At 49.8% G+C, this 14905-nt stretch overlaps 2 protein-coding genes across 5 annotated transcripts; one reads left to right on the top strand and one right to left on the bottom strand.

The window, feature by feature from the left end:
- Positions 1-487: 487 nt before the first annotated feature.
- On the bottom strand, positions 488-13144 carry IMMT (inner membrane mitochondrial protein). 4 transcript variants are annotated; one of them, XM_072335543.1, is made up of 15 exons: positions 13004-13144; positions 10099-10175; positions 9726-9915; positions 8130-8250; positions 7459-7539; positions 7262-7363; positions 6958-7094; positions 6231-6334; positions 5754-5889; positions 5021-5150; positions 3781-3795; positions 2677-2900; positions 2304-2435; positions 1798-1927; positions 488-1455 (listed from the first exon to the last, which is right to left on the bottom strand). In XM_072335543.1, exons 1-15 carry the CDS (start codon positions 13046-13048, stop codon positions 848-850), a joined length of 2232 nt encoding a protein of 743 aa, XP_072191644.1. In that variant the 5' UTR covers positions 13049-13144; the 3' UTR covers positions 488-847. The 4 variants fall into 4 exon arrangements, with proteins under 4 accessions (XP_072191644.1, XP_072191645.1, XP_072191646.1 ...); XM_072335544.1 differs by lacking the exon at positions 3781-3795; XM_072335545.1 differs by lacking the exon at positions 7459-7539.
- A 69-nt stretch (positions 13145-13213) lies between these two features.
- On the top strand, positions 13214-14541 carry MRPL35 (mitochondrial ribosomal protein L35). The gene is made up of 4 exons (XM_072335555.1): positions 13214-13372; positions 13507-13663; positions 13745-13889; positions 14270-14541. The coding sequence occupies exons 1-4, from the start codon at positions 13345-13347 to the stop codon at positions 14456-14458; spliced, it is 519 nt and encodes a 172-aa protein (XP_072191656.1). The 5' UTR covers positions 13214-13344; the 3' UTR covers positions 14459-14541.
- The last annotated feature ends 364 nt before the right edge of the window (positions 14542-14905 follow it).

The raw sequence follows: 14905 nt of genomic DNA, 5'->3' as shown, positions 1-14905 counted from the left end.
TCTCTGTGCAGAGAGTGTTGGTTACAAAGTGTCACTGATATGAGAGAGACCAAGAGGTAGCCCGTTCTCTCCTTGCAGAGGAATCTTGGAAGGCTTTTTGAGGTAATTTATTGTGAAGGTCCTTTTCCTGATCGTATGGAAGCATATCCGAGTGGTGGGGGAGTTATCAGCCAATTGCCTTCATCAGAAATCAAACCTCGGTGGGTGTAATGCTGCAGGAAAAGTCCTAACTGCTGTGAAGGCAGCTTGGGGATTGGTCAGTAATAAGACTGGGAGACAGCAGCTGCTACAGGTTGAACTGCAGCTTAAAGCGCAGTACAGTAAAAGATGTGTAATAAAGCTGTTTGAAGGCAGGAATTCAACATGCACTGGTTAAGGGGCAGGATTAGTACAGAGATGAAGCCTTGTCTTCCTCAGGTCTCAGAGAAAGGCAGTTCCTGCGTGGCAGCTGTCTTTGCTGTTAAAGAGGAAACTGAAAAGCGGGAGAGTGGTTGAAGTCTTGTTTTTATTCAGCTGACAATGTGGCAAATCATTAAGGGCAGGTTACAAACATTTTGGTTGGATCACAAGCCTGCTTGGTAAGATGGGGAAACAAAATTGTTACACAGATTGTGAAGAAGCTTCCTGAAGTCGGTGGTCGTAACGCAAAACCAATACGAATACAACAGGTGGTAACTTAAATACAGTGCAAGGAAACAGGACAGGACCCACACTTGGATTTAACACTTCCAGCCCGCCCCCATCAGCTGGTTGGTTTGCAGCCCTTAGGAGCTCACCCTCAGGAGGTCACTGGGTTTCTCTGCAGCGTGAGCAACTGCTGAACTGCCTCTGAACTAACAGTCCGGGCTCATTGCACTTGAGTTGTTCCCAACCCCACAGCGCTGGCGTATGCTGTCAGGATATCCACTATTTGTTTGGTTTCAAGGGTCATTCGAGCTTCAGTCAGCCAATCGTGTGCGACTCTCCTGGACTCCCCTCTTAACTGGTTGACGAATTTAGCTGCCAGCTCCAGATCTCCGTGTTCAATGCAGTAGGAAGCGTAAGACAGTAATTTAAACGTATCGAGGTCGTCAGGGCTGAGCTCAGCTGGTGGCTTCAGCTGTTGAGGATGGAACACAAGAAGGGACTGCAGGTAGGACAGGAAGTATTGATACAAGCTGTTTCTCGTTTCGTCAATCATAGCCACTCTTTTTGCCAGTTTTTGGACCGTGTAGAAACGTGCTCTGAGGGCCTCTTCGCTGTACACCCCTCGTGTCAGAGACTCCTGGGGAAGGGCTGCTGTTAAGGCTTCTGTAAAGGCGTTGTCAGAACAGCTGGCCTTGATGGCCTTCACCGCGCTCTCCAGCGGCTCAGTGGGGCTGTCACCGGAGGCCGTCTTCATGCAGTATTTGAGTGCTTCCACAGACAGCCACAGCTGATGGGCCTTTCTGGCCTCCTCTTCTGCTACTGCATGACCTGCAAAGTCAAGAGGACTCTCAGTTGGGGCACACAGGGAAAGCATCGAACACAAAAGTGTTCCAATTCAAGCAACGAAAGCCATCCCTCTGAACACTTCTAAAGTAGCCACCCCCTTGCCACCTGCTCAAAGCAAGTCTTCCACACCTCAGGATCAGCGTCCCTGCCAACAGAGCACAGCTATGGCTTTGGCAGAGCCAGCTTTGGACTTTGCAGCTGGGACTTATTGAGTACTCAGCCAATGGGCAAACCATCAGCCACATGGCTAATCCGGTGTTCAGGCACCAGATTTGGATAGGAACTGTTGACTGCTCCTTAAAGAGATGAGATCTCAGTGCTCACTCTCAACTGCTTGCTCGATTCCTTTCAGCCTGGCGTAGGCAGTGTTTATATCCAGCGTGAAGTTGTCGAGCTGCTCCTGAGTAAGGCGTCGGAACTGCATTTCTTGCTCGCTGAGTTTCTCTGATAGGTTCTGAAATAGATTTGTAGATCATCAGCTGTTTCTTCAACTAACTCTATTCAACCTCTTCTTAAGATATGTTTCTGTAACCTTTTATTCTTGCTCCAGACAACACACGTAGTAAATATACCAGTAATAAGTCTTTTTAAGGTGGTGAAATTAACGGTTAATACGTTTCTAATTATCAAATGTTCACCTATAGCTGAGGATCTTAAGACAACTCAGCATTAAACCTACATGCTGAAGGACCTGACCTCCTCCAGATGAGCAGATTCCCTCCCCAGCCCCCACAGATGGTTCATGTTTCCTCCTGCAAAGTGCCTGCTTTGTGAAGCTTCACCACCAGCATTTTGACCCACCCGGCTCCTGTGGGATTCCTTTCCCTCACCTGCTCAAATTCCACCTTCAGCTCCTGTTCCTGGATCTTAAGAACATCCCGCAGGTGATCGGTGTGTGCAGCTGCCTGCCGCCGCAGCTGCGTCCTCATTTCGCTCTCCATCACCTCTCGGACCTCTTCAACCTGTATGCAATTAAGCAGCACAGTTGCACTGCAGCTGTTACCCATCAGGGTACATTCCATAGGAGTGTTACTGATTTAAACTCACGCTTCATCCACTCTTACAGCTCAGATTGTAAGGAGCGGCCATTCTACACCTGAAGAAGTTTCCTCACTCAAAATCTCCCGTGCAGCCTGAAGTCCCCCCGCACTCACAACACCCTGCTGCTCCCTGTGCCCCCCTTCTAGTTGAGTTCCACGTTACCTTCTTCTCCTGTTCTATTTCAATCTCACTTTTGTGATGCTCCAGTGCTTTCGCCACAGCTGCCTCCAGTGCCTTTTTATCTTCAAGTTTTTGCTTCTCCAGGGCCAACTCGATGTGCTGCTGCTCCCTGACCCTCTGCTCAGCCAGCTCCTTGTTCAGCTGGTCGATGCGACGATGCGCGTGTGCAATCAGGGAATTCAAGTCGTCTGTTGATAACTGCCCAGCTGAAAAACAACAAGGCGTTATTAGAAAGGGCTGCAGAGAAGCTGCCCCACCTCCTACCCCTGGAGAGCTCCAAGGCACCGCACGTGGTTGACCTGTGAGCATGTCTTAAGAGACACTGATTGGTGGTAAAGCCCACCCAAACGCTCCTTTCTGAACCAAATCTACGAGTACTTCCCAGCACTTGGGAGAAAAATTACTCTAGTTCATTGGAATCATTCACACCTACGATTCATGCTCTTCAGCAGCTCTCCAAGCCAACTGTTCACAGTCAGATGTTGCTATTTGTTATCTGCTGCAGCAGGTCTGACCCAAAAGCTGAGCAGCACCACTAAGGAGCTCAGAAAAATCAACCTCAGAATCAGAGAGGAAATCAATCACGAAGATTAAATCCAAATTCAGTCCATCAGTTTGGTGACCCAGCTTGGAGCACCCAGATGTGCTGGTGGTGTCAGCAGGAGCCGGCCTCAATCAGGCCCAAAGTTGGGCCTTCTTGAAGAAAAGCACTGTCAGTTAGAATGAACCTGTCAGTTAGAATTAACCACTGTTGATTAGGATGGATTCATTTCCATTTCTCATTGGGATCTCAGCAGCAGCTGGTGACTGGCATTCACAAAGCAAGTGGAAGCGTGGCTTTCCAATGCAAACCACACTCACCTGGGCAAGTGAGAGCTACTAGACAAAGTCTGGTTTAAGCTGCACATGCAGAACTAGCGGCAAGGATCCCAAAGCACAGCCCAGTCTGAAATATCGCAGGGATATTTTTCACCCCTTTGCTGATAATTGCATATAATTAAAGTGATGCACCACACAAACATCAAAAAGGACAAAGAGGAAAAAGAGAGAATATTCACAAGACCAGAAAAAGTTACAGGAACTCACCTAGATCAGTTATGTCTGCAACAGAAAGAGGAGAGGTTGGAGAAGTTAATGCACATTCACTACAGCTGTCAGCCGTGCAAAAGTACAATGGACAACTAAAAGCTTCTGGTCTAGAGTGATCCAAGGCTGCAGGAGTTTAAGAACAGACTCCAGAGATCCCTCTTTGTTACAAGCAAGATGTAACCCAAACATCCCCACCACTACAGCTGCTTTTGGAAACCCAGAGATGAACCTTTAGGTTCAGTCAAAGTGAGAAATACAAGTAAAGAAGTGCAACAGGACACTGAGAATTTCCAGGTCCTTAGAAATGAGGAGGTTAAGAGACAAATTCCCAAGCAGCAGTGAGAGTCACTATCAGGTCAGTCCTGTACACTCAGTAGGGTCACACTGGTGTGAAACTGAACGCCTGGAAGCTGCTGGGACATTCCCTCTCTCAGAGGAGTGCAGTGCTCACAATACTCAGGATGTCCTCCCTTTATCCTGCATTAGGAATGGCAGCTCCATCTCCAGATGCCAAATCCCATTTTCTTCAGAACTAATACCCCAGAAGACTGCACATAAGAGAGACAGAACAGCAAACTGCAGTTTGTTAACCCTTACAAGTTCTCCCAACTTCTAACAGTATAAAAACCCCAAGCATTGCAGAGGCCTGATGTTTTCATTTAGCTTTGAAAATGAGTTTGTGGACTAACGTTCACATTTCTAGAGCACTAAGTACCATTAAGAAAGAGGATCACAGAGGATGAGCTGACTTGCTTAAGCCATAAGAACTTGACTGTGAGCCTGACTCTTTCCCTGCCTGCCTGCAATCACACTGTGGTGGTATCCAAGTAATACATTTATCCCTCTAGCGAGGCAGAAAGATTCTAACTGTACTTCTGAATCACATTTCTCACTTCCTTTTATCTGTTCTAAGGAAAGCAAAAAAGAGCTCCAGCTGGAAAACCCAAGCACCGCAAAAACCTGAGTGTGCCAGATGTCAGACCTCAGGCAAAGAACTGCAGCAGCTGGAAAACACCATGCAGCCATTTACTGCTTCTGTGCAGCACTGGCTGTTACTCCAGATCAGCTCCTGTGTCACTCTCCTTTAGAACGAACACACTGGGATAAGTAAAGTATGTAACGAGCAGTGAATTCACCCTTTCAGTTATCTCAAAGAATCAGGGAATCCTGAAAGCAGGCACTGTTACAGCTGCTCTGCAAACTGCTCTATGATTGACTGCCATCACCCCAGACTTACTGAGTCCCTTCCAGCCCGGCTGCACATCGGGGGTGATGCTGTCGAGTTCTCGCTGAAACTCCTCTCTTGCCGTAGCCACAAGTTCATGATACTGAGCCACGATCTTGGCCTCGGACTGTGCTGCCTGAACCTGTAACAAACAAAAAAGGAGACTGGCTTATCTTCCAAGGCACGGAGACTGAAGTCATCTGAGAGCAAACCTGAGTTAGTGGCAGAGATCTTTATCCTCACTTGGGGAAAAGCTGCCCTGTGATATCAAGCCTCTTGTACATAGTAATTATTTACCCCAGCTACACAGATCCACTTCTTCACACGCACACTGTAACGCTGTAGTCAATCTGTAGCTCAGAAAAAACCAACACAATATCTTCCTTTAGAGATATCCAGCTCTATTCTTTCATTACAGAATGTCTTCTACCATCAAAGCAGCATGCAGCTATCACAGCCCCAGCAGGGAGCTGCCCAACCCTCACTGAGTTTTGTACTCCCACACTTCAAATTCCCCACTGAAATTCCTCCATCAGAGCAATCCATTATCCTGCAAAAGGATTTCAACTTTTCATCCGCTGTTTTCTGAGCCCTGTGATTTACCCACAAAGTCATCAGCAGACTCCAACCTGCTTTTAAACTAAAAAACATTTGATGTACTATAAAGGACATGGAAAAAGGGGGTCTCACAAGCTGCCAAGTAGTCCTTGTTCTAATGAGGATGGAGAACAGCTGGAAGCGTTACCTTTTTCACTACATTGTCCAAGTCAACTATCATATGATGAAGATTTTCCTCTGCAGCAATAATGTGAGATTTGGCTCCTGGGATCTGAGACTTCTTGGCATTCTCAATGACACCTTTTGTCTTCTCCAACTCTTCTCTGAAAAGAAATGAAGCCGTTGATTATAACGCATACAGGTCTTACTGCATAACCACATACACGCATAAGCACACATCTAAGAAACAACCAGCCTTAGGAGCGGCTCTGCTGAAGGATGGAACCAACAAACAGTGCTGTATGACTTAATTTTACATCACAGCCAGGAGAAGCTAACAACATTATAGACTCAACAGACCCAGAGTGCAGCAACAGAATTCTTACAATAGGCATAAAATGATCCAAAATGATATTAGAAGGATTATGGCTATTTGTTTTCTTCAGTCTTACTTGAACTAACCAACACTGTATGTAAGTACGGGTAGGAGATGCAAAGAACTCACTTGGCTTTCAGAAGGACATCAGCAGCTTCATCCACTGCCCTCCTTCGATCTTTCAGAGCCTCCTCCAGAGTGCGCCACTGAGCTGATTTTTTCTCCCCAGCAGTCTGAGAAGCACAGGTGGTTCATTAGTGTTATCATCACAATCCCCGCGGTACAAAATTACCCATCAGATAACAACGCAGCTGGAAGCTCTTAAGAATTTCTTCTTTCCAACGTTTTTGTTTTGGTTTTGATCCTCAACATTGTGATTAACCACTCCGTTATACCCTCTGCACCAGAAAGCAGCAGTGCTACACAAAGTGGGACATCAGCATCACCAGAACCACAAGGTGCTGTTGTTCACAACCCCCTACTCATCCCTACACAATGCAAAGCTATTCCAGAGCAGGAACAGAACAATATTCTAGGACGACTTTGGCAAAGGGAATGGTTTGACAGAGTTATCTTGGGGTATCGCACCGCTAAGCCTGACAACAAGCAGTTTGGGAATTAAAATACCACGAGGCTTTGAAGATGATCAGCATGTTGTACTTTTCTACTCACAGAAGGGGAATGAGGTAAGAGGAAAAAGAAATGTCAAAAGCAGAAGCACTTTATTATTAAACCCTACAACATTTCCCAAGTGGGAAGATCAGGTAGAACTGTGACAAACAATTAAACCTCAGACCTTATCCTTAATTACAAGATGAACTGCTGCTGAGCACAAGTCCCCAGCTGCCCAATTTACCTCCGAGTTGTCCATTGCCTCCTTCAGTATTTGCAAGTGCGCATTCACTGCTTGCACAGCAGATTCCTGTGCAGTAATTGCCTGCAGTGTTACACGAGCTGTAGAGCTCAGGGCTCCTTCCAGTGTTGCTGCAAGGGCTGGAAAAAATATACTGGAATTAACTACAGCCTCATCACTGAAGCGACTCATTCCATCTCAAATGTCTCCTTATGTTCTTTTCTGTGGCTCACAAGAGTTGGTCAAGTTGGGAATGATCCTTTTGTCCCTTACAGCATGTGTAGCAGAACTCCAGGTATGGGCTTACCTGCGATCTTCTCTTGCTCCTCTTTGTCCTGCTGGGCAAGACGAGCCGCGACCTCGTCTGGCGGTCGTTCTTTTATAGCATGGGAACCCTCGTGTTCTTTATCTATAAAAGCAGAGACATCGTTTAAGCATCAGATCCGTGTGTTTGAAGTGACAGGATTTTGATTTTCTACGAGGTATTTGTGCCATCTTTTTCACCTTCTTCAGGCTGTATCCCCGGAGCCGGCACCGACACGGCTACCCCTGTTGCAGAGATGATCTGTGCTGCAGCTGTGCCTGCTGTTAAGTACAGTTACAGAACTGAAACAGTTGGTATGCACATGCACTGAAGTGAGAACAGGGAAGTAATAAACACTGTGTTTTTCCTCTGGAGGAACATCCTTTGGACATTCATGTTATTATTAACAGAAAAGGAGACAGCATTAATTAAACACACACAGATCTTCACCTGACATGACAGACAAGGGAACAAAGATGCCAACTGTGACTCTCTATGTTCCTTTTAATCTGGCTTTACAAGCAGCTCAGCAATTATCCCAATTAAGGCATACTGCAGTTGCTTAAGAAAGAGATGGAACAACTCAAAAGCCCAGCACCCAAAGTGAGCCTTGTATGCAGAACTCTGGAGTGCAGTCATTTATATTAGATTCCAAATATTCTAAGGTCAATAAACTTAATTGAAAACTAAGCAAAAATGGCTCAAGTCTTTCTAGGCAAACTTCCTTAATGATCAAAAATAATATTCATTCTAAACAACTACAGGCACACACATCTGCAACCATTCCCAAAGCCCATCTTCATCAGCTGTGGGGTGTACAGGAGAACATTAGCACTTCTGCTTCTCTCCGTGTGATATTCCGTAAGGTTACCTTCTTTTTCCTCTGAAGGAGCAACAGCTTCTGTTTTGCTTGTCTGGGATTTGGGGACGGGCTGTTTGGATTCTTTCATTACTTCTGCTACAGATGAGATCTTCAGTGGGCCTTGATGTATCTTGAGAATCAAGAATAAGAAATACAGTCAGTTTTCCAAACAGCTTTTGTGTGTCACCAACTGCACCGGAACGTCAAAGAGCATTTCCACATCCAGACAGCTGTGTGGTAAATCCAACCTTCAAAGTACAGGTGAGAACAACAGCCAAGGCCATCTCAGCTTTCACCTTGATTTTTAACTTACAGAGAATCCTTATAATTTCACTCCTGCAAAGCTGACTATTCAGTAGTGGCAGTTTCTCCCACAAACAAAAATGAGTTAAGGTATGTACACCAAGTTACCGCTGTCACCTTCAGAACGTGCCAAACATTTCTGAGTGCCCATCTACAGCTAACGCAGGTTCTGTACAAAACCCACTCACACAAAGGTCTGAACCAGTTCCAAAGCTTTCAATTCTTAACTCTTTGAATGCTATTTAGTCCATACAAGTATGCCTACTCATACACTAATTAAGCTAATTCAGACTCCCCAACTAAAAGCAGAGCATCTACTTGGTTAGCATCCTGGTAGATGACACAACAATTAATCCTTCAGTCTTTGAGAGCAGCCCTGCAGAGAAGGACCTGGGGGTCCTGGTGGATAAAAAACTGAACACGAGCCAGCAGTGTGCTCCTACAGCTCGGAAAGCAAATGGTGACCTGGGCTCCATCAGGAGAGGGGTGGCCAGCAGGGACAGGGAGGTGATTGTCCCTCTCTACTCTGCCCTCATGAGGCTCCATCTGCAGTACTGTGTCCAGGTCTGGGGCCCCCACTACAAGAAAGATGGAGAGCTGTTGGAGAGGGTCCAGAGGAGGCCACAAAGATGATCAGATGATCGTAGGCACCTCCACTAGACAGGCTGAGGGAGCTGGGCTTGTTCAGCCTGGAGAAGGCTGCAGGGTAACCTCATTGCAGCCTTCTAGTACCTAAAGGGAGCCTATAAACAGGAGGAGAGTCAACTCTTTGGAAGGCTATATAATAGCAAGACAAGGGGAAATGGTTTTAAGTTGAGGGAGGAGAGATTTAGGTTGGATGTCAGGGGGAAGTTCTTTACTATGAGAGTGGTGAGGAGCTGGAACAGCTGCCCAGAGGTTGTGGATTCCCCATTCCTGGAGGTGTTCAAGGCCAGGTTGGATGGGGCAGCCTGGTCTGGTATTAAATGTGGAGGTTGGTGGCCCTGTCTGTGGCAGGGGGGTTGGAACTCGGTGGTCCCTGAGGCCAACCTGATCCATTTTATGATTCTGATATGATAAAGAGAAACATGCAAGCAGCACCATTACACAGCTGTCAGCAGCAGCTCTATTAAATTGGTGATTCATGAGATGAGTTTGAAACAAGAAAGGATGCCCAGCGTGGCTCAGCACTGTTACTCAAAGAGTACCAATCTAAGCCAAAAACACTCAGTTTGCAATTCTTAAACCTAACGCACAGCAAAACCGACCAGGATTTGAAAACAAAGGAAAAATGAAGTGTGTTGGTGAATGGGAGACACTTACCGGTTTCTTTGGCATGGGCACACTGTAGGGTGCAGGACCGAGGGCCATCTCAAACAGTTTGTCGGAGTAGGGAATGGCTTTCTCTACATTCTCCCTGAAGTGTGGATCATAGCTGGCATACAGGACGGTTCCCCCTACGCCTCCACCCACAAACAAGACGCTGGCACCGATGATTTTGCCTACAGATACACTGCATGGAGAGAGGGATAAAACAGCAATGATGTAAATCGTTAAGACAAGAAAGACTGATAGATTGGAAACCTTCAGCCTACACCTGGGAACACCCACTGTGATCCAGCAGGCGGCCACCAACCCAAAGAGTGTGGGACAAACCAAGGGATGGAAGGATCCCCTCCACACCCCTCCAACGCACCCGGACTCCCCCGACGAGGTCGCATATCCACGGCTGAGTCGTGGCGGACGGAGCGAAGCTCTCCTGCACCAGCAGTTCTGTGAGGGGTGAAGGAGAGCAAAGTCAGGCAGTGAGCACATCTCAGCCTCATCCCAACGCGTGACAGCTCAGCTCGGTCTGAGAGCTGAAACCAGAGCTGCTTTTATACCTGCAGCTCCTTCGAGAGATACAAACACGTTTCTTTATGAGCTCCCCCACAAGGACACTCCCTAAAAGAATAACGCAGCCACTTTCAAGATAGAGATCTCAATATACTATACATGGAATTACCATGTGAGGAGTGATATTTTACCCCATTCTACTTAGCAGGGATAACATTACACAACATTTTTACCTCCTATTTTACCTCAAAATGAAGATTGGCCAGAAAAACTGGTAAAGCAGCAGTTTTTTAAAGCTGCATCAGCCCCTTTGACCATCAAAATAGTCTTGTTTTAATTCAAGGCCAGCCTGGATGTGCCTCTGGGCAGCCTGGTCTAGTGGGTGGTGATCCTGCCCAGGCAGGGGGGTTGGAACTGGATGCTCTTTGAGGTCCTTTTCAACCCAGGCCGTTCTATGTCTGATACTACAATGATTCTACTCACTGTATCACCATAATCTGAATAACCACAAGGAGTTTCCAGTCTGCCCCTCAAGCTACCAGCAGTGTGTTACCAGTAAGAGCAGGGCACCAAGAAGTACATTGCACATGGGTTGACAGAACTCTATGATCCACATCATTAAAGAACCACGCCTCGTGCACATGTGCTTCATGCATAACACCAAGCAGCAACACACAGAGCACAGTGTCATTCATTCAATACAAGCTAAACCTCCCACTCCCCCCTGGCTGCTCCATACCAGCTCAGGCTGCCCAGAGCTCAAATCAACCTGGCCTTGAGCACCTCCAGGGATGGGGCACCCCCAGCTCTCTGGGCAACCTGAAAGATCTTTCCCAGCCCAAGCCTTCCTGTAATTCTATGACCCTTAAAGGTGAAACGAGATGCATTGCCAGCCCTGCAGGCATTCAAGGCCAGGCTGGATGTGGCTCTGGGCAGCCTGGTCTGCTGGTTGGTGACACTGCATACAACAGGGGTTGGAACTGGATGGTCATTGTGGTCCTTTTCAACCCAGGCCATCCTGTGATACTATGATCCCGGTCACGAGTGGTGTTCCCCAGGGGTCAGTGCTGGGGCCTGTCCTCTTCAATATCTTTATTGATGACCTCGATGGGGGCATTGAGTGCACCCTCAGTAAGTTCGCAGATGACACTAAATTGGCTGGGACTGTGGATCTGCCTGGGGGTAGCGAGGCCCTACAGAGGGATCTGGACAGGCTGGAGAGCTGGGCTGAAGCCAATGGAATGAGGTTTAACAAGGCCAAATGCCGAGTCCTGCACTTTGGCCACAACAACCCCAGGCAGCGCTATAGGCTTGGGGCTGGAGGACTGTGTGGAGGAAATGGACCTGGGGGAACTGATTGATGCTCGGCTGAACATGAGCCGACAGTGTGCCCGGGTGGCCAAGAAGGCCAACGGCATCCTGGCTTGTATCAAGAATGGTGTGGTGAGCAGCACTAAGGAAGTCATCCTGCCCCTGTACTCGGCATTGGTGAGGCCTCACCTCGAGTACTGTGTCCAGTTTTGGGCACCTCAGCACAAGAAGGACATGGAGGTACTGGAGCAGGTCCAGAGAAGGGCAACGAGGCTCGTGAAGGGCTTGGAGAATCAGCCCTATGAGGAGAGACTAAGGAAGCTGGGGCTGTTTAGCCTGAGGAAGAGGAGGCTGAGGGGAGACCTTATTGCCGTCTTCCAGTACCTGAAAGGTTCTTACAGTGAGAGTGGGGCAGGTCTCTTCTCACTAGTGACAAGTGACAGGACGAGGGGAAATGGCCTCAAGTTGCGCCAGGGCAAGTTCAGGTTGGATATTAGGAAGAACTTTTTTACAGAAAGGGTGGTTAGGGACTGGAATGGGCTCCCCAGGGAGGTGGTTGAATCGCCATCCCTGGATGTGTTTAAGAGCCGTTTGGATGTGGTACTCAGGGATATGATTTAGCAGAGGTTTTTTAGAGATGTGGTACTGGTTGGGCTGCGGTTGGACTTGATGATCTTCAAGGTCTTTTCCAACCTGGGTAATTCTATGATTCTATGATTCCAAAGCACAGAACCCAACTGTCCATCACTGCAGCCGTTCCGGACACGCTCTCACGCATCACAGCTCCATGTGACAAACCCCGGTCAGGTGTCCATCTCTCAGCTCACACTTCCCACAGGCCCCGATCTCAACACGCACCGTCTGCCCAAGGCCGGAACGCCCGACAGCCTTCTTTATTTAGCAGCCGTTTCCCCAGCCAACGGCCGGCCCAGGCGGCGATGCGGGCCCGCCGTCAGGCTCCCCCAGCCCGCAAGGTCACGTCCTTCCCGCCGCCGACAGGCCCGCCGTCCCGCCGCCCACCAGCCGGCCGATTGCCGCCGCCTCCGGGCCCGGCCGGCTCCATCCGGGTCACAGCCTGCGGACTGCAAGGACCGGCGGGCCCCGCGGCCGCCGCTTCCCAGGGCCGTACGCAGAGCGGGGCGCGCTGCACGCCGGGACTCGTAGTGACTGTTCAGTAGCGCAGCCCAGAAGCGCGCTGAAGGCGCCCTCCCACCCCGGCGCCCCATTGGCTTTGGCTGCCGTCACTCAAAAGCCGAGCAGCCAATCGCGGAGGGCGCGTGCGGAGTCATTCAGAGCAGACGGAGCCGCGGCCGGAGGACGCGCCGCTCCTCAGCGCCTCACGCAGCGCGGCCTGTCACTGCCGGGCCCGTCCCCGCCACGTCGCACCGCGGTCACACCGACCGGCGCCGCTTCTCCATCCCCCTCCCAACTCCGCCCCGTTCAGCCCCGCTCACCTGCGCTGCCACCGCGCCCCCCGCCCGCTGACAGGCCCGCAGCATCGCCTCGGAGCCGCCGCCGGCAGCAGGAAGCGCCGCGCACCAGAACTCCCAGCACCTCCCGCCGCGAGCTGCGCGCGGTGCGCATGCGCGGGCCGCCCTTCCGCCGGGGGGGGCGTGGCTACCGCTCTGATAGAGTGACAGGCGGAGCGTCCAATCGGAGAGGAACGAGAGGGTCACGTGCTCGGGCCGCCATTTTAGAAGGCGCCCGGAGGAGGCCGCGCTCCTCCCAGCGGGGACGCGGCGCTCTGCAGGCCCGGCCTGACCGCCGCCGGCTGCCGTAGGCCGGGCGAGGGGACATGGCGGCCGTGAGAGCGGTTCTGACGGGTCCGTGGTAGAGGGACGGAAGGAGGGAGGGAGGGATGGAGCCGGGCGGGCGGCCATGTCGGAGGGGGGGGTGCCCGCGAAATGGCGGCGGTCCGGGGCCGCTCGCCCCTCCTGAAGGGAACCTCTCTTTGCAGGGATGCTGCGGCCTCTGTCCCGTTGGGCTCCGCTGGCTGCGGGCCGAACCGCGGCCGTTCGGTGCTGCCACCGCCGAGCGCGGGATGCGGCTCCGCTGCGGAAACCGCCGCTCGTCGGGATCGCGCCCGGCCGGGGCAACTCCGCGCTGCTCTGCAGGTACCGCAGTGTCTGAGCGGTTACGGTTCGGCATTTAAGCACGTTTACGTTCCTGTTACACTCCCCTCTCCTTCTCTTTAGACTCACGCCTCTACTTCCCAACATACTCCAGCAGCCCGTCAGGCCCGTCACTTATTATGGTTTACGGAAGGGAAAGAGGAAGACTGTGAAAGCCGTCGTTAAGAGGTTTCTCCGGCTGCACAGCGGTCTTTGGGTTAGGAGGAAGGTATGGGTTTGTTCAGGTATTAAAGCAATGGGCTCGTTGAGGGTGGTGACGCACTGAACATGTTGCCCAAGGAGGCTGTGGATGCCCCATCCCTGCAGGCATTCAAGGCCAGGCTGGATGTGGCTCTGGGCAGCCTGGGCTGCTGGTTGGTGACCCTGCACACAGCAGGGGGTTGGAACTGGATGATCATTGTGGTCCTTTTCAACCCAAGCCGTTCTATGACTCATTGCTTTTGCGCTGATAGAGGAAGCTGGTGTGGAAATCTGCATCTCCTGACTTCCTAACAGCGGGGGTTTTGTGCTAGTTTGCTTATGAGCATTGCTATGAGCATTGCTATACGTGCCTATAGCAGCGACCCACTGTCTGTTTTCTTCTGGCAGTCTGGTTACAAGAAGAAACTGTGGAAGAAGTCGACTGCCCAGAAGAAACGCTTGAGAGAGTTTGTGTTGTGCAATAGGACGCAGTGTAAACTCCTGGATAAAATGACCACTTCTTTCTGGAAAAGAAGAAACTGGTACGTTGATGATCCTTACCAGAAGTATCACGACCGCACAAACCTTTCTGTGTAAAAAGCTTGATTGATTTTATAACTAAACATAACGTGTATCATCTGCTCACAACTATGGCCCCAAATAAAGGAATATTAAAGGCTGCTTTGAGGAGCTGTTTGTGTTTTACTTGGCAGTGATGACGGCCGGACTCATCTCCTGTGTGTTCTGATGTCTGCTGCTTTCCTGTGGTTGTGTGCAGTATAATGGATGTGGATGAACGCACTCTAAGCATTACTATAAGCATATTTAATATTGAATCTTGTTAAATGTGTTCAGCTTAAGGGTGTTCTTTATGTCTCTACTTCTTGGTAGCTCACTGCATGGAGCCTTCCTTGGGCATGGGGAGAATGAAGAGAGGGATCCCAGTGTTGCTGCCTGTTATTGTACCACGCAAGCTCTTACCATGGGTGCTAACCCAGAAACATGCAGCTTTGCTAACTTGATTTAAAAGGCATTAGCCAAATC

The sequence above is a fragment of the Excalfactoria chinensis genome, chromosome 4 (genome assembly GCF_039878825.1).
Source record: "Excalfactoria chinensis isolate bCotChi1 chromosome 4, bCotChi1.hap2, whole genome shotgun sequence".
NCBI lineage: Eukaryota > Metazoa > Chordata > Aves > Galliformes > Phasianidae > Excalfactoria > Excalfactoria chinensis.
This window is presented reverse-complemented; position numbering and strand designations above follow the sequence as displayed.

Coding starts and splice junctions, on each gene's coding strand:
- MRPL35 (XM_072335555.1), top strand. CDS start 13,345: ATGGCGGCCGTGAGAGCGGTTCTGACGG. Junction 13,664..13,744: donor AACTCCGCGCTGCTCTGCAG/GTACCGCAGTGT, acceptor CCTTCTCTTTAG/ACTCACGCCTCTACTTCCCA. Junction 13,890..14,269: donor GTCTTTGGGTTAGGAGGAAG/GTATGGGTTTGT, acceptor TTCTTCTGGCAG/TCTGGTTACAAGAAGAAACT.
- IMMT (XM_072335543.1), bottom strand. CDS start 13,048: ATGCTGCGGGCCTGTCAGCGGGCGGGGGGCGCGGTGGCAGCGCAG. Junction 6,335..6,957: donor AGGCAATGGACAACTCGGAG/GTAAATTGGGCA, acceptor TGTGCTTCTCAG/ACTGCTGGGGAGAAAAAATC. Junction 2,436..2,676: donor AAATAGAACAGGAGAAGAAG/GTAACGTGGAAC, acceptor AATTGCATACAG/GTTGAAGAGGTCCGAGAGGT.